Genomic DNA, 24,655 nt, shown 5'->3' on the forward strand with positions numbered 1-24,655 from the left:
GATGGGTGGCCTCATATTTTAATTTTATAATTTTAGCCTGTGCCTTCTGATAGCCATGTCATGAAAAAACTCAGAATCAGCTTTGCTGACATACTAATTGGATGCATATATTGTACAAAATTATAAAGGGGTCTTTAACATGTATGAATCCAGCAATTGTAGGGTTGCTGTAGTCAAAAGATTATGGTTTAATGCAGGGTGAAATGCTTCCAGTTCACTTGTGCCTGTCGTTCATTGGACATCCAGTCGCGAAGGGAGCACGAGGCTCTGCCCACCTGCCCAGATTTTATTTATTTTATTTATTAGATTTGTATACCTTTACAAATGGCATCCGGGTAGGTGGGCGTAGCCTTGCATGCCCTTTGTGATCAGCTCTTCGGCAACTGGTATGAGTGAACCGGGAGCATTTCACCCCCGCTTTAAGATATCTCAGTCTATATATACACTGAGTGTAAAGTTGAATTCAGTTCAAACCAATCAGGTTTTTCTTTTGAACAGGAAAATTCTAACAATTAGGGCTATAGGTCAGAACACTGCAATCCTGAGCCAGCACTAGATGGTAGCAAAGAGATACAAAACTTTGAACAACTTCTTACCTTGTAGTACCGTAATTAGATTTTTGCAGCCAGGTTCTGGTAGTCATGTTGTAAATAATATACACAGGTATATTTTCCAAGGCAATGCAGCACCACTGTGATAATCTATTTGTCTCATATTGCACACACAAAATAAGAACCAGGTGTCTCAGCTGGTTTGTTCTAAGTGCCTTGCTGCTTGGCCTTTGGCATAATATAAACTGGTGCACTTAATATAAAATATAAACTGGTGCAAAGGCTCAGGAGCATCGACTTACAGAAGGTGCTTGGTAATGGACTGGTTCTTGTTTCAGATCACCCAGAGAAATGAACAGGAAGAGATATTTTCCCGCATTGTGAGAAATCATCTTTGAATGCACCAATCCCATGGGTTCACTTGCCCTATTCTTTACTTGTTCAGGAAATGATTGTGGTTTTGTTCTAATTTTAAAAACCATCCTTGCAGAAGCTTCTTCACTTCTCTGTATGGTTACTGCTGATCTGCTTCCCTCTTTCTTCAGAGCTAATCTCCATCAACTTCAAACTATGTGGCGCCTCAGTTTCTTTACTTATGTGCTGAACAACAAATCCAATCCCGTGAACTCCGAGCAGATCTCAAAAAACACCAAGACCAAGAACAAACCGACCTGTATATTGACTACCATGCTGGCTGCATCAAAACTAAGCCCCACAATCCACCATCTAACCTTCAAACCATCATCACCCAAAAACATCCTAACTTACACTCCACCTTCAACCAAAACCAACCTCCCATAAACCAAAACTAGATATGCACGCCCCTAACCTCCTCAATATAAACCACTTCTAATCTTAAATGCAAATTAATGAATTCAAGAAGCATCATTGACAAAACACCTGTATTTCTTCTCTTACTAAAAACTGCTAAATTTGACATTATATTTATCTGTGAAACAGGGCTAAATGCATCCCTTCCCAACTCCATTATCGCAGTAACAGACTATCATGTCTACCAATCTGATCATGTAACGTGGTGGAGTTGCAATCATCTATAAGAAATCATAAACCTAAAAAAGTTGCAAGTTAAACATCAACTCGATCTTCCAGAAACGATCATCTGTGAACTTTCCTTACATACCACACTTCCTACTATGTTATAGAGTCCCTGATTATGACATCACACATGTGAACAAGCTAACCTTATTACTAACATGGGCAGCCTCCTACCCACATCCTCTTATATTTCTGGGTGACTTAAACCTATCACATATAAACTGGACCCTAAACGAATGTACAACTGAGCCCATATGTTCAAGCCTTTACAATGTCATTACTAGTCTAGGGCTAGATCAATTAGTTACAGACAATAATAAATTCAACAATTGTCTTGATCTCATCTTCTGCAACAGCTTACACTCAATTTACGGACTACAAATAAAAGAACCCCTTTCTATCAGTGACCATAGCATGATTGACTTTTGTCTCATATTGATATATCTCTGGTAAGGACATATATTATGTCCTTACAGAAACCACCTTAATGATGGGATAACCAATTACAACGCTAAAAAGGCCAATAGAATTAGTCCAGACAGGGAGGAACCCTGTGCAGACATATCTAGGTAAACAGTCTAGCACAGGTAGCATGAGAAGTACTTGGACTATTTGGAATTTGGGAGAATTTCCAAATATATTTGTTACTCTGTCTGTCTTTCTGTCTTAGACCTAATCTGGAATCCTAGCAACTGCCCGGGCAAGTCCATACAATTTGCATTTTTTAAATCGGTTTGCTATTTTCTCCTTCCTTGGGCTGAGAATGGATGACTGGCCCCAAATCACCCAGCTGGCTTTTTAAAGCAGGGTTAGAACTGAGCATTTCCTGGTTTCTAGCCTGCTGCCTTAATCACTAGACACAAGGATGTGATGAATAGTGGATTCCATTCAAAATCTTCCCAACATATTTCAGTTTCCCCATTCTTTTCCCAAATCAGTTTAGAAGGAAAATCTGCAGTAAGTGGTATACTGTAATACTTTGTGGTTGGTTCCCATTCAGAAATCTCCACTTGGAAATTCCCTGCAACACACAGTGTGTGGAAGAACCAATCTGCTATTCTAGCTTCAGGCAGGATGCTGAAAAGCAGGTCATTCACAATTTATCTTTGGAGTTTGATCCCCCTCTCTTCTTCTTCCTACAAACTCTGATTGCACAAAATTTAGAGATGACTTCTAGAATTTATGTACAAGGTTGACTTTTGCCGAAGGGGGCGATCTAAGACTGTTTGCAACATTCCTGAATTAAAAAGGAGAATGACACTCAAACCACAAACACGAAGAAAGAATGTACTTTTAAAGGAAAACGTTCATGCTTTTTAAAAAAAATGTCTTGGTTTGGCTGTTATTTCCATAGCCATAAAAAATGGAAAGTATGTGATGGATTTGAATGAGTTATTCCTTAACCCACTAATTATTTTATGCACGTTCATATTTCTTGCTCATAATTTGCATAGAGAGCATTTCCCCCTTTCTAAGCACCGCGCTTTGTAAATAAGCACCATGCTTATGTGTGAATTTCAATCCAATTTCAAGTTTTGTTATCTAATGGACAGGAATTGTAAATGATGGGTATCAATGAAGCTTTTCTTTAGCTTTGGTAACAAACTTGGTAATTCTGCTGTAAACTTCCCGTTGCTGTAACAGAGCCACATTCCTTCTTGTCTCCTCCTCCTCCTATTCTTCCTCCTCCTCCTCCTGGCATTTCAGTCTGGAGCCTGGAGATCTCAAGTATATTTTTTTAACCCTCTGGACATTCTACTTCAAAAACAGCTTCTTTTTAAAGTTTGCTTGAAACAATGCTTCGGGTAATTGTAGAATCAGCTGCAAATATCCCTAAACATACATTTGGAAAACCAGATCCTATTGTATCAATTATTTTTAAAGGTAAGGAAAACTAATTTTCTTTCTGTGGCATGATTAGAACAAGATTTCAAAGAGCTTCTTTTTTTTAATGATGAAGAACAATCTGGAAATGTCCTGAGGTGCCTTGAGAAGCATATTTCATTGCACTTGCATCTAGGACATTCACCTTCAGTTTTAGTGAATGGGCAAGTGAATTATATTTTGGCACATAAATAATTTTCCTACCTGCTACACAGGAATGCTAGCACTGATTGATTGAATGCTGGTAGGAAGTGTATGATTTAAAATATTTAAATTCTATTTAAATTATCCAATAGAATTTTTCTATGATCTTATTTGAATTATTAGTACATTCATCAAAAGTAAAGGATCATATAAAGTGCAGTAGGATTTGAATTGTATTTGCAAATTTTGTAGCGGCTTTATATTGGTTCTTTGGCTCACTGTTTAGTTGGATGTTAGACAATTAAAATAATTTTTTGTTCAGTATGTATATCAGTTTGGGCTACAGATTCCAGCTAAGACAGTTATATTACTTGGTGGTGTACTGAATAAGAACACTCATTTTATTAGAAAAAGTAGGGGTACCAAGACTGGACTAAAATGAGTTTTTCTATATTACTCTGCTGCCATCTAGTGGTACTCTGGATTTCTGCTTCCTAAATTTAGTAGAATTGCTAAAGGTGAACTGTGGCTTAAGCCTTTAAAATGTACACGTGAAGCTTAAATGACATAGAGGGAAAAGTATTTCTTTTATTCTTCACTTTGTTCTGTTTTTAAAATGATTCTTCCCTAATGTGAATGTCTTTATCAAATGGTGTGTGGTGAACAAGGAATGCCTGGCTTTATTATCTCTGATCTTTTATGATAATTAAACAGTTAACTGCACGTCTTTTATTTCAAAATTAGCCACTCAGAGCTGGTGGAATTTTTGGTGCATAAATATATAAATCAATAGATAAAAATAAAATCTGGGACTTCTAATTTATAAGAAGATGAAGCCTGGTGATTTCTTTTGTAACTTTTTAATGAATCAATCATTCATTAGTTAAGGCTGGTTTTCCGGTTTCTACGCATATTTCAAAGGGGCCATAAATATTTTTTTCCCCAATTGGTTTTCTGTAGCCATAATTAAGATGCATAAAAGGCACCAACAGAAATTGTCAGTATTCTTCATCCCCTCTCTAAAACCTCTCTGCCTGTTGGGCATATTGGGGGGGGGGAACCCTGAATATAATTAGACGGGGATGCATTTGGTGCACCCACCATGCAGCTGATTTTATTGTTTAAATCTGAATATTTTGAAACAAAGGTTTGGAATAAAGGTCAAGAGTTACTCTGTGATTCATGCTTTTTTTCCCATGGAAAATGTTAATTGAAGCCTTCAATAGAACAAACTTTAAACAAAGAAGAAGCAAACTAAAGATGCATCCATGCTGTACTTCTAGGAGGATGGGTTGTAGGCCGTGTTTAAAGGCTTAGAACGAAAAGTATTTGCAAGCAGAGACATTTTCACAGAATAGAAACTGGAACACCCTGCAGGAAACAAGGATGGGAGAATGGCTTGCCATGAAATATATAGAAGCAGTGTCTTCATACTTGTCCAATTTATCTTGGGATGTTCAGGTTGTGTTGTTGCTATGTACCCAAAATACACCCACTCACAAGGGAGAAGTATCAGCAGGCCTGAAAAAATCTCTGGAGTTTGCAGAAGTACAAAGATTGTAGGAGGAAAAAGAGACATCTTGGTGGAAGCCTAGAAAGAGATAAAGACAAAATGTCTTTTGTGGCATTTAACGCTAACTGAAAATGAATGGTTAGAATCTCCAACAGCCTCCAATATGTTCTAGTCCTGGTTATATATGCTAAGAACCACCTGGAAAGAATAGATTTTGCTGAAATACAAATCAGCTGTATTGACACATATTTAAAGAACAGAATATTGTTAGTGCCATGCAGGGCCGCCGATAGACCGGTACTACTGGGAGTGGTGTAACGGGCCCGGCGAAATTGAACAATTAGGGCCCCCCGCAGTCGCATGACCCCCCCTCATCTCAGTGGGAAGGGGCTGGCTGGGTGGAAAAGCAGTGAGCCATTCCCTCCCGACATTCCCTTCCCTCACTCACTCGCCTTTATTTTGCTGCCTTTTCATTCTACTATTCCCACGACCAACTCCGCGGGCGCCCGCCCCCTTCGCCCACACTTCCCTCCCGGTGCCTCTTGGGAGTTGTAGTCTTTTCAAGGAGGCGGGCTCAGCCGCTCTGCCTAGTAAAAATCACAATTTCTTTCGTTGCTTTTTCTTTCTTTCTCTCTTTCTCTCTGGCTCTTTCATTCTTTTTTCTTTATCTTGCTTTCTTTCTTTCTCTTGCTTTCTCTCCTTCCTTCCCTCCTTCCATTTCTTTCATTCCCCCTCTCTCTTTTTATTTCTCTTTCATTCTCTTTCTTTCTTTCTTTCTCTTTCTTGCTCCTTTTCTTTCTCTCTTTTACCTTCCCTTCCTCTATTTCTTCTTTTCTTTCTCCTTCCTACCTTCTTCCCTCCCTTCCTTCCTTCAGTCCTTCCTCTCTTACTCTCCCCTTTCATAAGTTTCCTTCCTTCCTTCCTCTGTTCCTGTCCCTTCCCCCTTTCTTTCTTTCTTTTTTTCTTTCCTTCCCTCCCTCCATTTCTTGCTTTCCTTCTCCTTCCTCCCTTCTTTCCTCCCTCACTCCCTTCTTTCACTCCTTCCTCTCTTACTCTCCCCTTTCACACCTTTCCTTGCTTTCTTTGCACCCTTCCTCTGTTCCTGTCCCTTCCCTCTTTCCTTCCTTCCTTCCCACCCTCCGTCCATTCATTCACCCATTCCTCTCTTGATCGCCCCTTTTACCATTCCTTCCTTCCTTCCTTTCTTCCTTCCTTCCACCCTCCCTCCTTCCTTCATAGCTCGCCCTCGCCTTTTTTCCCTTCCTTCCAGGTGGGAGTGCCCCCTCAAGACACCCGCCCGACTGCTGGTACCCTGCTTTTTCTCTCCCCTCGTCCTTTCCAGCTCCTCGCCGGTGGCTGCCGGGTGTGGGATCCCCCTCCCCCCTCCCCTCGCTAGAAAGCACATGGTTTTGTCAACAAGAAGGGAGAAGCCAAGGAGCCGTAAATAAGCCTCGCTCTGCCTGACCGATGCCAGGAGGATCTTTCTTCCGCTTGTCACTCCTGCTTCTTTCTTTCTCCTGGACGAGTCCACACAATCGGCTTAACCCAGTTCCTGAAATAGCCTATGGCAGTGCTTCCCAACCTTGACAACTTGAAGATATCTGGACTTCAACTCCCAGAATTCCCCAGCCAGCATTCGCTGGCTGGGGAATTCTGGGAGTTAAAGTCCAGATATCTTCAAGTTGCCAAGGTTGGGAAGCACTGGCCTATGGGACCGCCTCGCTTGGCGTAAAGCAGGAAATGATCCCAGGGGATGGAGTGGCTTGGCGACTTAAAATAGTTTTAAAATGGTGGGGGGCCCCCAGACACTTAGGCTGAATGGGGCCCCAAAATTCCTGATGGTGGCCCTGGTGCCATGGAATAACAATTGAGGTCATTTCCCCACTAGAGACTTACAGCATTATACAGTTATCCGTTCATTGTTGTGCCAAAATGAATATAATAAAGACAAGCTTCATATTACTTTAGTGAGGGCTGAATAATATTATGAAGATGCTAATGAGGAAATTGCTTGAATAATGGAAAAGTTGGGGAGCAGGGGAGAGAATGGGATGGGATGGAATATCCTGAATAAGATAACTATTAATATCTGTAGTTTAGAGTTGGTTCAAATTCATAAATTCAAGTTCAATTTGAACCAATTTCAAATGTTCATTGCAAGAGATCTGTTCAAAGTGATAGGTCTCCTCCCTCCAGGCAGAAGGTGTTGTGAAATCGTCCCAAGTGAATTCAATACAACCACAATGGATAAATTGGTATTGTTTATTGCTGATTTGCTTAAAAATTCACCCAAACAGAATAAATGAAGATTATATAAATTGGAGCTCTCAATGTTTTATGATACCTCACAGCTTTATCTCAGTAAGGATTACTCTTAGATAAATATACAATGTGTGCAAATTTAACAAAGTTAGCACTTCTCTTCCAAAAATATGTGATAAGCTCATACTTTGAGATTTCAAAGTATAATTGTGGAAAATGTTGGGTCCAATTCAATTGTAACAATGTATGCTAATATTAAATAATGGCAAAACTGCATGGGATTATAATAGGTTTTTAGCTTAAATATAACATTACAGCTGATATTGTTCAACAGGACTTGCAAATCTTTTGTGGTCTAGCCTGAGCTAGTATCTAACACACTCCTTTTTTAAAAAAAATGTTAATTCCTGCCACAGTTTTATTACAGGAATATGAATCACTAGTTTCCACCCTGACTAAATAAGGACCAAATTTTCTGCACTTCCTACACATATCTAGCAGAAGTACTATGTTCTATAATTGAATTTCATGTAAGCTATGTAGAAAGAAATTTCATGGAAGCTATGCAAAAAGAAAATATAAATCTGAGGCATCCTTGTTTTGTTTTGTTTTAAATCACTATTAAATCCTTCCATTACTTTTTAAAAGAGATTTGGTGCAATGCATGCTATAATAGCTGGCTTATTTAGAATAGAATTACTATATTTTTTTCTTATTTCTGTTAGACATTTTATAGATTAAAAGTATGGATTTGACTTTAAAAATACCGAGTTTCTGTGAAATTTTTATCTATGTTTAGTCAATGTAAAATTTATTGAGGTTAAATGTCCATCTTTTGCAATGGTTAGACTGTCCTTCTATTTATCAGAGCTAAAATATATTAATAATTATTTAGTCCAATGTTTCTCAATCTCAGAAATTTTAGGACTTTCTGAGATTGAGATTTGAGAAAAGATTAACTTTTAAGCATGAGTGACTGGGAAATTATGGAAGTTGAAGTCCATATTAGAGCTCTTGAGATTGATTAGCAGTGATCTATCCCAAAGTTAATATAGTTAGAATCACACGGGGGAGGGGGGAATAGCTCAAGGGATAATCTTCTGAATCTCACATGGAAATTTATCTTTGCCATGGCCAACTCGCTGCAGCCAACTTGCTGTGACCAACTCGCTGCAGGACAATTCACCATGGCCAGTTCCCAATGGGACATCTCGCCGTGGGACAAGAGTTACACTAACATCAAAGAAATAGTAGAATAGAATCATTAAAGAAAAGATGCCAAGGAGGGATAAAATGAAATGTGAATGAAAAAAGTTAAAATAACATTTTGCTTATTTTAAATAATTAAATTGTTGAATTGTCCTGCTGTCCTGTGGCAAGTTAGCCATGGTGAGTTGACCTGTGTGGAATTAGCTGTGGTCAATTAACTGCAGCCAGCTGGCCTCAATGAGTTGTCCCATTCTGCCCCAGAACACACTTTAAAAATCAACTATCTTAGATTTTTTTATTTTTTTTATTTTATTTATTCATTTGTCCAATACACAATACATATGGAAGAGAATAGACATGAAGTAATATATATAAAGATAATATGTAAAAATAGAGAAGATATATGAAAGGAAGAAAATATATATGAGATATGAGATAAAGGAAAGACAATGGGACAGGGGACGAAAGGCACACTAGTGCACTTATGTACGCCCCTTACTGACCTCTTAGAAACCTGGAGAGGTCAATCGTGGATAGTCTAAGGGAGAAATGTTGGGGGTTAGAGGTTGACACTATTGAGTCCGGTAATGAGTTCCACGCTTCGACAACTCGATTGTTAAAGTCATATTTTTTACAGTCAAGTTTGGAGCGGTTAATATTAAGTTTGAATCTGTTGCATGCTCTTGTGTTGTTGTGGTTGAAGCTGAAGTAGTCATTGACTGGTAGGACGTTGCAGCATATGATCTTGTGGGCAATACTTAAATCATGTTTTAGGCACCGTAGTTCTACGCTTTCTAGACCCAGATTGTTAGTCTATTTTCGTAGGGCTCTTCTGGTGAAATATCTTTGAACGTTTTCAAGGGTATTGATGTCTGAGATGTGGTATGGGTTCCAGACAGATGAGCTGTATTCAAGGATGGGTCTGGCAAAACTTTTGTAGGCTCTTGTGAGTAGTGTGAGATTGCCGGAGCAGAAGCTACGTAGGATCAGGTGAACAACTCTAGAAGCCCTTTTGGCGATATTGTTACAGTGGGATTTAGCACTTAGGTCATTTGATATTAGTATTCCAAGGTCTTTTACTGAGTGTGGGTTGGCTGTGAGAATTTGTTTATTCAGTTTATATATGAGGTTTGGATTCTTTTTGCCGATGTGGAGGGTAGAGCATTTGTTGGTTGGTATTTGAAGTTGCCAGGTGTTAGACCAATCTGAGACAAAGTCAAGGTCTTTTTGGAAAGTAAATGTGTTGTCAGTGGTGTTGAAAAGTTTTACATCATTGGCAAAAAGAACACAGTTGCTTGTGATATGATCGCAGAGGTCATTGATGTAGAGAATGAAAAGAGTAGGACCTAGTACACTGCCCTGGGGAACACCACTTTTGACAGGGACAGGGGTGGAAATGGCGCTTCCAATTTTGACAACTTGTTGCCTGTTTGACAGGAATGCAGTAATCCAGCTGTGGAGGAATCCTGAGATGCCATAGGATTTGAGTTTTAGGAGTAGTTTGTCATGGGGATGACCATTGCTTTTGACCATAGCTTGGGGAGTGTGCTGGTCCTGAAGGATTTTTGGAAGACAATGCTTAGAGGTTCAGCTATAGCATAAGAAAGCTTTTTTAGGAAATATGCACAAAGACCGTCTGGTCCAACTGATAGGGAAGGTTTGAGGTCACGGATTGCTTTTTCAATGCGGTCTACAGTGAAGTTGATTTGAGTTAGGTTGTTGAGAGAGTTTGAGGTGCGATTTGTAAAGATGGGGGATGAGCCATTTACTGCTAACAAAGATTGCTAACAAAGATGAGAGGTGATTGCCATGACACAGAAAAGAGTATTAGAGGTAGGATAAAGATCATCAGTAGGAAAAATAATATCTGCTGATATACCTCTATCAACATAAGATCTTCTAAGTCAAACAAATATTTTAAAACATTTCAATTTTAATTTCTTATAGTAAATATCAATAGGTATAATCCTCATAAACCAAAGCTCTTTGGGATCCTCAAATAATTTTTAAAACTGTACAAGTGTTCTGCGACCGATATGTTTGAGAGCCATTGCTGTAAAAATGTCAAAGCTGGATAAATATTATATATTTTACAACGGTTCTTGGAATCTTGGGTAGTGTTGCAAAAAAAAGAAGAAGAAGGAAGCATTTGGAAATGTTATAGGTGTGTCCACATAAGTAAAGATGTAATCTACCAATGAGTAATTATCATAGCCATGAAAAAGATTTTTTTTAAAAAAATTGTAATGGAGTTTTAAAAACTATTTTTCCACAATAGTAACGCATAACTTTGTTTATTCCTAGATGAGAAAAAGAAAACAAAGAAAATTGATAATGAACTCAACCCTGTTTGGAATGAGGTAACTTGATCTTTCTGTGCCTCTAATGTAGGAAAGAGCACAATCGGTGTAATAGGATTCAGTCACATGACTTTGCTGCAAGCAAGAAGACAGTGAGAAACACATATGTTGTATGTTTCTGCTCTGTTCAGAAGTAGAATTTCTTCCTGTCCTGCTAAGGTTGTAATTAGTGGCTAGCAGCCTCTGCAGCAGACCACAGACTGCCAAAATGATGGCCTGTGTGCAATGAGATAATTATGCAAAAATCACCGTTATATATTTACATCCCAATGTTTGATGTAATTTACTGCATTTGCATGAGACCTCATTAAACACATCATCCTTTGCAATCTCCATTGCTCTCCTGGTGGATGCTCATGGAGGCAGTCTTTTTGCAGTCAGTGATCATATTTGAGGAGTTATTTATTTTTCAGACTTAAGGACTTCCTGGCACATGTCAAATCACATAGTAATGTTTTGGAGTCTTCTGGCCATTGTTTGTTTGATGATTGTGGCAGTGACAGCTTTTGCGGCGAAGGCGGAGTAACACTCGGACACAGAACATTTGGGTATACAGTAATGGGGTCACTTTATTAATTCATTATCAATTAATGAATTAACCATTTAAATCACATGACCTGCAGGGGTGAATAAATCAAAATGGGGGCAGAGTCAACTGTCACAAACCTTTTCTGAGCAACTCTCGGGCGAAAGCTCCTTGCCTGGGCGTAGGGGAGTGGTATCCTTACACCTGCCCCCTACCCCATGCCACGCCCCCATGGCATGTGGGATGGCTCACCCCTGGTCTCTGGGAAGCCCCAGCCAGCGAGCCCCAGGGTGTGGCCCCCTTCCCATACCCAAGCCGGTCGAGCCCTGTGGTACGAGAACGAGGTCGTCTCTCACCTCATTAGAGGTGCCCTTAAAGGAGATCACACAGTTGCTGCTTGCGCCCATTTCCGCCCCCTTTCACCCCCTCCCCCAATGACCTTGGGGGGGGGAAACTAGCTGGTGAGTACAACAGCCACAGTTAGGCCAATCTACTATGACTGCCAAAAATTCCTACTCGGCCCCCCAAGGGGTGACCCATCATATGCACCCTGTAACAGAGGGAGGGTGGGCGCGTGTCTCCGCCTGGAGACAGAAGAACAAAGAGGAGCGGCACCACGAGCAGGCCCCTTATATAGGGCGCCCCACCCCGGCCGCTCCTCGATCAATCGGTGCCCCGTGCACTGCAATGACATCACTGCAGCCCCCGTCGATGACGCAGGGCCTCAGGCTCCACCCCCAAGATGGCGGCCCACACCGCAAACACCGCTGGCCCGGTAGGAGGCCGACGGCCCTTGGCATACTCTGATAAGTACAAAAACATATGGCTCTTAAGGGCCTTTTTTAATAGTTCCTGACTATGATTACTGAAAAGGAACAGCCACTTTTAGGGAAAAAAGCATTTCAAATTGTGGAGTAAGATTTGAAATAACTATCCTCGACCTACAACCAGTGTGCTTATCAAGAGTTTGATGGACCTACAAGGACACTTTGGACCCAAATTTCCAAAGTTCTGATTGCCACCCATGGGCATGGGACATACATCTAGGGATATTTGTAGAGTCCCATGGTCATGTGACCGTTTTACATCCCCCCCCCCCCGAAAACCAGCATTTGTTTCCAATTGTCAATAAAATCAACCTAATCATACCAGAGCACTTGAATATTTCAAAATGTTTAGATAGGCAACATTACCATTTCTATAGAAATTACTATTTCGACATCTGCATCAGCATCACTTACAATTTCTGGGAATCAAACAAACAAACCAATCATTATTTGGAATCAACTTTGAAATGTGTCAATATTGTGGATGTGTGCACCTCTAGAATCTTTGTCTGGGCAAGAAATCTTTTGTCTGGAGGTTTCATTATTTGAGACAGCCAAGGGCTGCAGGGATGCAATTGCTATGGTTTAGTTGTTGTTTTATTTAATCTAGATTTTGGGGAAGGGGGGTATCTGAGTGGGTTGTTTTCTTTTGTCCCTAACATTTTCTTGAAGTTTGACTTCTGTTCCCCTCCAGAAAACAAGTGGAAAATCATACCTTGCTAAAGTTTGCTGAGTGTAAGATCAGGGATGCAAAGGTTACACAGCATATGTGAAGCTAGTGTTTCATACTTTCATACATACCGTACTTACATCTTAAACTAACTCTAACTCTAATCCTAAACTAGAAAAGGGAAGGCAACATAGCTAGATAATAGGAATAATAGCATTGCAAGTAGGAGGGGGCGGGTTCGTTGCTGCACAATTCACTTGTGAAATATACCTAATGTTTCTTTCCTTTCTGATTATCCATTCTAAATTTCACAACTGCTTGTCTACAGTAACCCAAAAATATTAGGAAGCAACCCCAAACTGATCACTCCCCATCAATAACACATTTGCTTATGTTGGAAGACCCATTAGAAAACTGATTCTAAACTGATTCAAAAAGTAGAAGAATTTGGTGAGGTAGCAAGGATTACGATCACTAAAAATAAATCCAAATTAATAACAAAAAAAGGTTGTCAAAGAAACAATGATTGAATGGGCAATTTTAAAAAGATATAATATAGAATTGGAGAAATAGGAAAAAATGTGGGAAATAAATATAAAATAGACTATGTCGTTGGCATTCAAGGAAAACCAGTTGAAGATGTTTTACAGATGACATGAAGAGTAGTAGATGCTTGGAACAAACTTTCAGCAGACGCGGTTGGTAAATCCACAGTAACTGAATTTAAACATTCCTGGGATAAACATATATCCATCCTAAGACAAAATACAGGAAATAGCATAAGGGCAGACTAGATCAGTGATTTTCAACCTTTTTTGAGCCGCGGCACATTTTTTACATTTACAAAATCCTGGGGCACACCACCAACCAAAATGACACAAATCTAATAAATAAATAAATAAATAAATAAATACATACATACATACATACATACATACATACATACATACATACATACATACATACATAACCCCCTCATATATACAATCCCATGTAACATCCTCTTATAAATACAGTCAATCATCAATCATCCCTCCTCAAATTTATACCGCTCTCTCATTTCTGGGTACTTCTCCTGTCTTTCCCCCTTTTCCCTCTCATGTTTCTCATTTCTCTCTCTTCCTCCCTTTTTCCCTCATTCCTTCTCCCTCTCACTTCTCCTCTTTTTCCATCCCTGTCTCTCTCCCATCTTTATGCGTGTATGTGTATACACACTCGAACCATTTCCAAAACCAGTTGAGGGCTGGTTTTTTTTCCTCTTTTATTCTTTTCAAAAACAGGTGTGGGCTGGGGGGGGTTTCTTATTATTTGGGTGCTTTTTACCATATGCTTCAAAAAGCACCTCTCTCTCTCTCTTTTGCTCTCTCGTTCTCTCTCTTATTTTCTTTCTCTCTCATGCTTTCTCTCTCTTGTTCTCTGGTGCGATTAGTCATCTGTTGTCCTCCTGATGCTGCCAGGGACAAAACGCCCACCCACTCCTGAGGGAAAAGACGGACTGTTTGGGATGGGAATTAGCATCTCTCCAGCCGCATTAAGTAGGCAAGGCAAGGCAGAAACTCGCCGGACGCGGAGCCCAAAAAAAGCGCCTCAGGAAGGCAGAAGCGAAGCGCCCCCACCGCCCGCTCGCTTTCCAACGCTGCGCCCGTTGCACCAGGCTCTTTGCCTGAATCCACCTCCTTTCTGAGGCTCGAGCGAACCTCCTTCGCCAGCAGCCAGGGGGTCGGCTTTGCCCCCTGCCCAGCCGAAAGTGTGCGTGTGAGGGGGGAGAGCTTGCTTCTGCAACCGCATGGCCAGAGAGAAGCGGGATAGCAAGGCAGCGGCATTCTTCTGCCTGGCCTGGGGCTCTGCTTGGTTTTCCTGGGCTTCCCGCAGCATGTAGGTGGCCGAGAAGACTGAGCGGGATTGTGAGAGGGGTGGGCGTTCCCACAGCGCTCGGAGCGGCTAGCGGACGGATCACCAGCGCCGCTGCAGCCACAGCTGTGGGAGGAGCCGCGCCCCAAGAAAGCCGGAGAGAAGGACGGATCGGGTGGGGACAGCCACAAGTGGAAGCCTCAGCCCTGGAGCTCCCACTTGCAGAAGCTGCCCCTCCCCTGGCTATTGCCCGCCGCTATTAGCAAGGAAAAGCCATGCGCGCGAGGGGGCCGACTTTCAAAACAACCTTTGCTGGCCTCCGCCTCGCGGCACACCTGACCATGTCTCGCGGCACACCAGTGTGCCGCGGCACACAGGTTGGGAAACACTGGACTAGATGGACCATGAGATCTTTTTCTGCTGTCAATCTTCTGTGTTTCTATGTTTCTATGACATCTTCCACCAACAAGGCTTGCTAAGATGTTTCCGTAAAAAAGTATACAGAATGTATTGCCATCTATGGTGGACATGTCCATCTGCAAAAAAATATTGGGCCAAAATTAAGAAAATGGTTGGAAGACATAATCGACCAACCCACAGATTGGAAAGCGGAGACATTTTTGTTGGGAATACTTAATATAAAATACATTAAAGAAATACAATATCTAATTTTACATATAATTATGGATGCAAGAATAATATATGCACAGAACTGGAAAAATGATAACGTGCAAACTGAGGAAGAACTGAGAAGAATAATTCTGGACTCTGCACAGATGGATAAGCTAGCAAAAGAAATAAAGGAAAAGGAAGACACAGATTACTATGCAGTATGGAGCAAATGATATAACTGCCTGGAGAGTAGAAATAGTAAAAAAGATTGAATGGGGAAATGACATAAAAGATATAATGTTTGTAAAATAATGTAAAGCTATAACTAATATGTGTGAAGAAATATATATAGAAATAAGGGATAATGGATTAATAAGGATAAATATATTTAAAGAATAATAGGGGGGAAATGTAAATAATAGAATATTACCATTATGAAACTGCCGTTAAAAGGGAATATATGTTGCATGTTGGTGTTTGTCATGTTTTGTTGTTTAAAAATTAACTATAATAACACACTTGTTTCCCAATTGATTTAAAAAACAATATCCCACACACGTTGGGTTTTTTATTTTTGGACTACAGGTAATCCTCAATTTACACCACTTATTTAGTGACTGTTCAGTTAAAATAGCACTGAAAAAAAGTTATTTGTGACCAGTTTTCACGCTTATGACCATTGCAGCATCCCCATGGTCACATGGTAAAAATTCAGGTGCTTGGCAACTGGCATGTATTTATGACAATTATACTGTCCTGGGTCATAGGATCACCATTTGTATTTTGTAACCTTCCCACTTGGCTTCCAATAAACAAAGTCAAAGGGGTAAGCCAGATTTGCTTAAAAACTGCATGATTCACTTAACAAGTGCAATGATTTGATTAAAAACTATGCAGGCTGGGTTCAGACCGGTTTGGACTAGTTCGCCTGAACTGGTAGCAACCCACTAGTGACATCACGATGACATCATCAAACCAGATTGGTCGGTGCCAATCTGTGGACACAGATTTTAATTTATTTTGAATTTTTGTTTGAGGACATTGTAAAAACATGTGTTTTAAAGAAGTACAGTGATCCCTCGAGTATCGCGAGGGTTCCGTTCCAAGACCCCTCGCGATAATCGATTTTTCGCGATGTAGGGTTGCGGAAGTAAAAACACCATCTGCGCATGCGCAGATGGTGGAGTTTGCGTGGGCGGCGGGCGGCACCCAGGGAAGGTTCCTTCGGCCGCCCAGCAGCTGATCTGCTCCGCAGCGCGGCAGCAGCGAGGAGCCAAAGATGGGGTTTCCCCATTGCCAACCCCATCTTCGGCTCCTCGCTGCTGCCACGCTGCGGAGCAGATCAGCTGCTGGGCGGCCGAAGGAACCTTCCCTGGGTCTTCCCGCCGCCCAGGCAAAGGGGAAACCCCAAGATCGCTTGCCGCTTGCCGCTTGCCCATCACCCGCCCACCCGGCCGCTCGCTTGCCGCTTGCCCGTTTACCCGCCCGCCCGGCTGCTCGCTTGCCGCTTGCCCGTCACTCGCCCACCCAGCCGCTCGCTTGTGGCTTGCCGCTTGCCCGTTCACCCGCCCACCCAGCCGCTTGCTTGCCGCTTGCCCGTTCACCCGCCCGCCCGGCTGCTCGCTTGCCGCTCGAGAGCAAGAGGGGGAGAGATAGAGAAAGAGAGAGAAGGAAAGAAAGAGATGAGAGAGGGAGGAAGAGAGTGTGAGAGAGGAAGAAGCAAGATAGAGAAAGAGAGAGAGAAAGAAAGATGAGAAAGGAAAGGAGTGACGTCATCGGGTGGAAAAATCGCGATATAGCGTTTCGCGAAGATTGAGATCGCGAAAATCGAGGGATCACTGTATTACATAAACACAATATTCTGCTATATAATCCTTTTCCATAAAAACATAATGGAGTAAAATACATTCTAAATATTAATTTCAGTTGTATATACAGTATTGTAAGTTAGGCCCATGGACTAGGTGTAGAAGTTAAGACATTCCCATTGTTACTCTAGACCAGGGGTCCCCAAACTTTTTACACAGGGTGCCAGTTCACTGTCCCTCAGACTGTTGGAGGGCCGGACTATAAAAAAAAAACTATGAACAAATCCCTATGCACACTGCACATACCTTGTTTTAACGTAAAAAAACAAAATGGGAATGTACTATTTAGAGGGGGGGAAGAAGTCTGAAATTCATACATGTTTGTTTTGTATTTAATTTTCTTTTGTTAACATCTGATTGGCTATACAAGGTTTTCTTGGTTTATAGAAAAATGTATAAAAATATTTATAGAAAAATATATAAAGAGAGAAGGAAGCACTTTGGCATAATGGTTAATAAGTTAGAAATATAATTGGTGTTGTACTTTTTGAAGGAACATTAAGGAGGGAACTTAATTAAAAGAAAATTATGTATCTGGATGACAACATTAGAAAAAAAACTTTTGCAACTTTTTTGATGATTGATATTAGTTACTGACATTTTATTCAGGGAAAATTAGATGGTACATTGTATTGTTTGAATGTATGGTTGAGAGAAAAATTTAAAAAAAATTACACCCCCCCAAAAAAGTCCTTCCTTCCTCCGCCCCTCCATTCATTTCATTCTTCCTTCCTTCCTTGTTCCCTCCATTTCTTCTTCCTTCCTTCCTTCCTTCTTCCTTTCCTTCCTTCCTTTTCCCTCCATTTCTGCTTCTTTCCCTCCCTCCCTCCTTCCCACTTCTCTCTTCCCTCTCCCTCCTTCTCTCCCTCCATCATTTTCTCATTTTTCTCTTTTTCTCTCTCACATTCCCTCCCCCTCTCACTTGTATTCTCTCTCTCTCTCTTGCTTTCTTTCTCTCTCTCTCTTGCTTTCTATCTCTCTCTCTCTCTACTTTTCTTCTCTCTTCCTTCCTCTCTTCTTTTTTTTTCTGCCCTGCAACACGCTGCGGGGCAGTCGGCTGCAAGCAGAAGCTCCAAGAAGGGACCAAGAGCCGGTCTTTCTCAGGGCTGAATTGTTGCAGCCTCTGTGGCCGCATCCACTTCCGGGCGAAGGGATCTCCTCGGTGGGTGGCTTCGGAGGCTGCAGCAACGCAACTCCGAGAAGGACTGGCTGTTGGTCCCTTGAAGCTGCCGCCGCCGCCGCCCACTGCGGAGATCCCTTTGCCCGAACGGAGGCGGAGGCGGGTTCAAGGGACCAACAGCCGGTCCTTTTCGGGGCTGCATTGCTGCAGCCTCCGAGGTTGCCCATCGAGGAGATCCCTTCGCCCGGAGGCGGAGGCGGACGCAGAGGCTGCAACAATTCAGCCCCGAGAAAGACCGGCTCTTGGTCCCTTGAGTCCACCACCGCTGCCTCCGTTCGGGCAAAGGGATCTCCGCAGTGGGCGGCAGTAGTGGCAGCTTCGAGGGACCAACTGCCGGTCCTTTTCGGAGCTGCAATGCTGCAGCCTCCGAGGCCGCCCACCGAGGAGATCCCTTCGCCTGGAGGCGGTCTCAGAGGCTGCAACAATTCAGCCCCGAGAAAGACCAGCTCTTGGTCCCTTGAGCCCGCCATCGCTGCCTCCGTTCGGGCGAAGGGATCTCCGCAGTGGGCGGCAGCAGCGGCAGCTTCAAGGGACCAACAGCCGGTCCTCATTGAGCTGAGCTTCCTTTGGCTTCCTTCGAGGCGGCAGGTGAGCTTTGCAGCTGGGCCTCGAAGGAAGCCAAAGGAAGCTCAGCTCGGGGGTGGGCCTGAAGCAGTTGCCACCGCCGCCTACTCCACCCCGCGCTTCGGCCGCACCGGGGCCAAGTAAGCCGAGGCTAGGCCCATTGCCCCCCGGCTCCAAGCATGGGGCCTGGGCGGCGGGCAAGCATCGGAAGGGCCTCGCCGTTGCCTGGCCGGGGAAAAGCTCCCCTCCCTGCGATCCGGGACGGCATGGACGTTAACAAGTTAGTGCGCGGGGGGGTCATGATGGCTTGTTTACTGGCCCCTCCAGACGCTCTTGCAGGGCTTTTGGAGGAGGAGGAGGTGGAAAGCCAGGGGGTGGGGAGGAAAGCAATTGGCCAATTTCTTTCTCGCCTTTAGGGAGAGGAACTGTTACTGCTCTGCCATAGGGTGCTTTCCTCCCCGCCCCTTGGCTTTCCTCTTCCTTGCCGCCGCCAGAGGCTCAGCAGCAGAGTGGAGGGGAGATTTGGGAACTTAGTACTGTATATAGATGGTAAAATCTCGTACGTTGCCGCGGGCCGGGTAAATTGCCTCAGCGGGCCGCATCCGGCCCACGGGCTGTAGTTTGGGGACCGCTGCTCTAGACCAATGATGGTGAACCTATGGCACGGGTGCCACAGGTGGCATGCGGCGCCACCTCTGCTGGCACGTGAGCTGTTGCCCTAGCTCAGCTCCAAAGTGCATGTGTGTATTGGCCAGCTGATTTTTGGCTCATACAGAGGGTATTTTTGGTTTCCAGAGAGCTTCTGGGGGGATGGGGGAGACATTTTTTACCCTCCCCTGGCTCCAGGAAAGCCTTGGGGAGGGTGAAACACGAGCCTACTGGGCCCACCAAAAGTTGGGAAATAGGCTGTTCCCAGCCTCCAGAGGACCTCTGGGGGTCAGGGGAAGCTGTTTTCACACTCCCTAGGCATTGAATTATAGGTATGGGCACTCGGGCATGCACAAAATGCACACCCACGCTCTTTCAGCACCCGAGGAAAAAAAAGGTTCGCCATCACTGCTCTAGACAATATAGGAAACTATAGTTCTTTATTACACCGATCTCTTGCTATCTGCATATCAAATTCATTTATTGATAATAAATATTTATAGAAACTAATGATAGGGGTTATTTTTAGTTTTAAAAGATTTAACTAGTTCTATTTAAAATATCTTTGGTTTCTGAGAAGCCTGAAGACCTAACCCCCAAGATGGATTCGAGCCTCAGAGTTTTCTCTTGTTGGAGATGTTACTGGGAAACCTGACATTAAAAATGCTGCTGTTGTGGTCTTCTGGTTAATAAAATTAACATTTATTAATAATTATTAAGATATCTAGCTATAAATTGAGTTACATCTGATAGATGATATTTGTATCGTAGCTCAACAAATGTTAAAAATTCATCCTTGTGTGATAACCGAGTTTTAAAAATATGTATTTAAAATACTGTACTTATTCCTGAAATATTTTCATTTCCTACTTGTATATGTTCAGTTCTGGGTTAAATCAGTTTTAATGACTATTGTAATCCTTTTCCCGCAGATTCTTGAATTTGATTTGAAGGGATTACCACTGGATATTTCATCATCCCTGCAGATAATTGTGAAAGATTTTGAAACTATAGGACAGAACAAGTAGGTTAAACGTTTTAGTGCATTTATTTCTCAACAAATATTTCACGATTTTAAACTAAATGTACTATTTTTGCAATAGTGTTTATTTCGTAAAGATTTTTAAAAAAAACCAGATATGCTATTGTATGCTTTTTTGCTTTATGATTAAAGCAAAGCTATTCCTGTGTTAACTGTGTTCAGAGACCATTCAGTTACAATGGCTCTGAATGAGTTGTACTTATGGCCAGTCCCAGGGGTGGGCTTCTGCCCGGACGGGGGGAGGGAACGCAGTGGGGTAGTGAAAATGGAATTCCACCCCAGAACACCCAATTTGCACTGAAAGTTGTTTAAAAAAATGCATATGCCACGCCCACAGTGTGGTAGTAAAAAAATTGGTAGCCCTTCACTGGCCAGTCCTCAAAATTCCATCCCCCCTCCCCCAGCCCTGTGATTCTAATCCGGGCGCTTAGCAATTAGCTTGCACTTATAATGGTTGCAGTGTCCTGTGATTTTGTGATCACCATTTGCAACCTTCTCTGATCTGAAAAATATCTTTAGTAATATCTCTGGGACCGCCTTCTGCCGCACGAATGCCAGCGACCGGTTAGGTCCCACAGAGTTGGCCTTCTCCGGGTCCCATCGACTAAAGAATGTTGTTTGGTGGGACCCAGGGGAAGAGCCTTCTCTGTGGCAGCCCCGACCCTCTGGAACCAGCTCCCCCCAGAGATTAGAATTGCCCCCACCCTCCTTGCCTTTCGTAAACTCCTTAAAACCCACCTCTGCCGTCAGACATGGGGGAATTGAGACATCTCCCCCGGGCCTATGCAGTTTATGCATGATATGTTTGTGTGTATGTTTGCTTTTAATAAGGGGTTTTTAGTGTTTTTTAAATTATTAGATTTGTTATACTGTACATTGTTTTATTGTTGCTGTGAGCCGCCCCGAATCTGCGGAGAGGGGCGGCATACAAATCTAATAAATAATAATAATAATAATAATAATAATAATAATAATAATAATAATATTTGTGTCAGCACTGCAGACATATTATATGATGACGTGAAGTGCTAATCCCACTTTATAAGACCTTGGTAAGGCCAGACTTGGAATAGTGCATTCAGTTTTGGGCACCATGATGCAAAAGGGATATTGAGATTTTAGAAAAAGTGCAGAGAAGAGCAAGAAAGATGATTAAAGGACTGGAGGCTAAAACATATGAAGAACGGTTGCAGGAACTGGGCACGGCCAGTTTAATGAAAAGAAGGACCAGGGGGAAACATGATAGCAGTGTTCCAATATCTCAGGAGTTGCCATAAAGAAGAAAGAGTCGACTTATTCTCTAAAGCACCTGAGGGTAGAACAAGAAGCAATGGGTGGAAACTAAACAAGGAGAGAAGTAACTTAGAACTAAGGAGAAATTTCCTGACAGTCAGAACAGCTTGCCTCCAGAAGTTGTGAATGCCCAAACACTGGAAGTTTTAAAGCAGATGTTGGATAACCATCTGTCTGATGTAGTGTAGGGTTTCCTGCCTAAGCGAGGGGTTGGACTAGACGACGTCCAAGGTCCCTCCCAACTCTGTTGTTGTTGTTGTTGTTGTTGTTGTTATTATTATTATTATTATTATTATTATTATTATTATTATTATTTAGTATTTTTCATATTGCAGGCACCAAATGGTTGATTTGATTTTTGGAATGCTGCTTTTAAATTCTCTGTTTTGGTTTACAAGTAAAGAAAATAGTTTGATGGGATTGTTTATAACTGATTTACATTAAGATTTGTCAGTTTTCTATTTGAAATATAGAAAGGCCTATGTCTTTTGTGGAAATGTCAATGAGAACCTAAGGATATGGAAACTGACATTTCTCCAGCTGGAGGAATGGGAGGGGGGCTGACAGGCATGTGGTGCTATTGGCAGTCTCACAAATATATGCAAGTATGTGATTTTTATTCCCGTACACCAGTATCACTATATGCAGGACAATTGGATTTCATGTTTCTGTTCTGGAAATTAAACAAATATTCTATCTTAGAATGCTTAAGAACTTAGAAGTCTAACTCAACCTTGCAAAATTTATATTGTGATTCATATGTAAAAAAATTTGCTCATAAGAATTAATTCAAAGTTAACAGTGTAATGTTTATTTAAGGAACCATTTCCTGCAAGCAACTTTCTATTTTTCTTATGGTGACTTCCTTTAGGGCATGTTATAAGCAAGTTTTGTTTAAGTTTTTTTTTGTGGAACTAACTAATAAAATATCTTTTGTTCTGAATAAGAAAGATGCTTCCCACATAGTTAGAAACATAGAAACATAGAAACATAGAAGTCTGACGGCAGAAAAAGACCTCATGGTCCATCTAGTCTGCCCTTATACTATTTTCTGTATTTTATCTTAGGATGGATATATGTTTATCCCAGGCATGTTTAAATTCAGTTACTGTGGATTTATCTACCACATCTGCTGGAAGTTTGTTCCAAGGATCTACTACTCTTTCAGTAAAATAATATTTTCTCATGTTGCTTTTGATCTTTCCCCCAACTAACTTCAGATTGTGTCCCCTTGTTCTTGTGTTCACTTTCCTATTAAAAACACTTCCCTCCTGGACCTTATTTAACCCTTTAATATATTTAAATGTTTCGATCATGTCCCCCCTTTTCCTTCTGTCCTCCAGACTATACAGATTGAGTTCATGAAGTCTTTCCTGATACGTTTTATGCTTAAGACCTTCCACCATTCTTGTAGCCTGTCTTTGGACCCGTTCAATTTTGTCAATATCTTTTTGTAGGTGAGGTCTCCAGAACTGAACACAGTATTCCAAATGTGGTCTCACCAGCATTCTATATAGTGGGATCATAATCTCCCTCTTCCTGCTTGTTATACCTCTAGCTATGCAGCCAAGCATCCTACTTGCTTTCCCTACCGCCTGACTGCACTGTTCACCCATTTTGAGACTGTCAGAAATCACTACCCCTAAATCCTTTTCTTTTGAAGTATTTGCCAACACTGAACTGCCAATACAATACTCAGATTGAGGATTCCTTTTCCTCAAGTGCATTATTTTACATTTGGAAACATTAAACTGCAGTTTCCATTGCTTAGACCATTTATCTAGTAAAGCTAAATCATTTACCATATTACAGACGCCTCCAGGAATATCAACCCTATTGCACACTTTAGAGTCATCGGCAAATAGGCAAACCTTCCCTACCAAACCTTCCCCTATGTCACTCACAAATATATTAAAAAGAATAGGACCCAGAACAGATCCTTGTGGCACACCGCTTGTAACCTGACTCTGCTCAGAATACTCGCCATTAACAATAACTCTCTGATGTCTACACTTCAGCCAGCTGCAAATCCATTGAACTATCCAGGGATTAAGTCCAATCTTCACTAATTTATCTATCAGCTCTTTATGTGGAACCGTATCAAAGGCTTTGCTGAAGTCCAGGTAGGCAATATCCACGGCACCACCTTCATCCAACACCTTTGTGACATAGTCAAAGAAATCAATGAGATTAGTCTGACATGATTTGCCTTCAGTAAAGCCATGCTGATTTGGGTCTAATAAGTTATTGTTTTTTAGGTGCTGATTTATCCTCTTTTTGAGTAGAGTCTCCATCATTTTAACTACAACTGATGTTAATTAATAAAATGTAATAAAATGTTAATAAAATGTAATAAAAGTTATTTAATAAAATGTAATTAGTTAATAAAATGTAATATTTAAGTTTGACTAGAAACAGCAGTATCCTACATATGTCTGCTCAGAACATATGTAGTAAGAACAGCAGAGGGTAGGAGATTATATAAAGTTTTAAAAGATGATAACTTTAGCCTAAGAGATAGAATGAAATGAATTAATGAACTCATTAATGGTTTAATGAATTAAGATTTTTTTCTCTGTTCCTCCTATCCCTAAA

At 41.6% G+C, this 24,655-nt stretch overlaps 1 protein-coding gene across 2 annotated transcripts in view; it reads left to right on the forward strand.

The window, feature by feature from the left end:
* The first annotated feature begins 3,320 nt into the window (after window positions 1-3,320).
* Window positions 3,321-24,655, forward strand: part of MYOF (myoferlin) — a 122,951-nt gene continuing 101,616 nt past the window's right edge. For both annotated transcript variants that reach the window (XM_070752411.1, XM_070752412.1), the window contains exons 1-3: window positions 3,321-3,491; window positions 10,924-10,979; window positions 20,658-20,749. In XM_070752411.1, coding sequence (XP_070608512.1) covers window positions 3,404-3,491; window positions 10,924-10,979; window positions 20,658-20,749 — 236 coding nt within the window. In that variant the 5' untranslated portion in view covers window positions 3,321-3,403. The remainder of the gene's footprint in view (window positions 3,492-10,923; window positions 10,980-20,657; window positions 20,750-24,655) is intronic.

Source organism: Erythrolamprus reginae, chromosome 5, assembly GCF_031021105.1.
Source record: "Erythrolamprus reginae isolate rEryReg1 chromosome 5, rEryReg1.hap1, whole genome shotgun sequence".
NCBI lineage: Eukaryota > Metazoa > Chordata > Lepidosauria > Squamata > Dipsadidae > Erythrolamprus > Erythrolamprus reginae.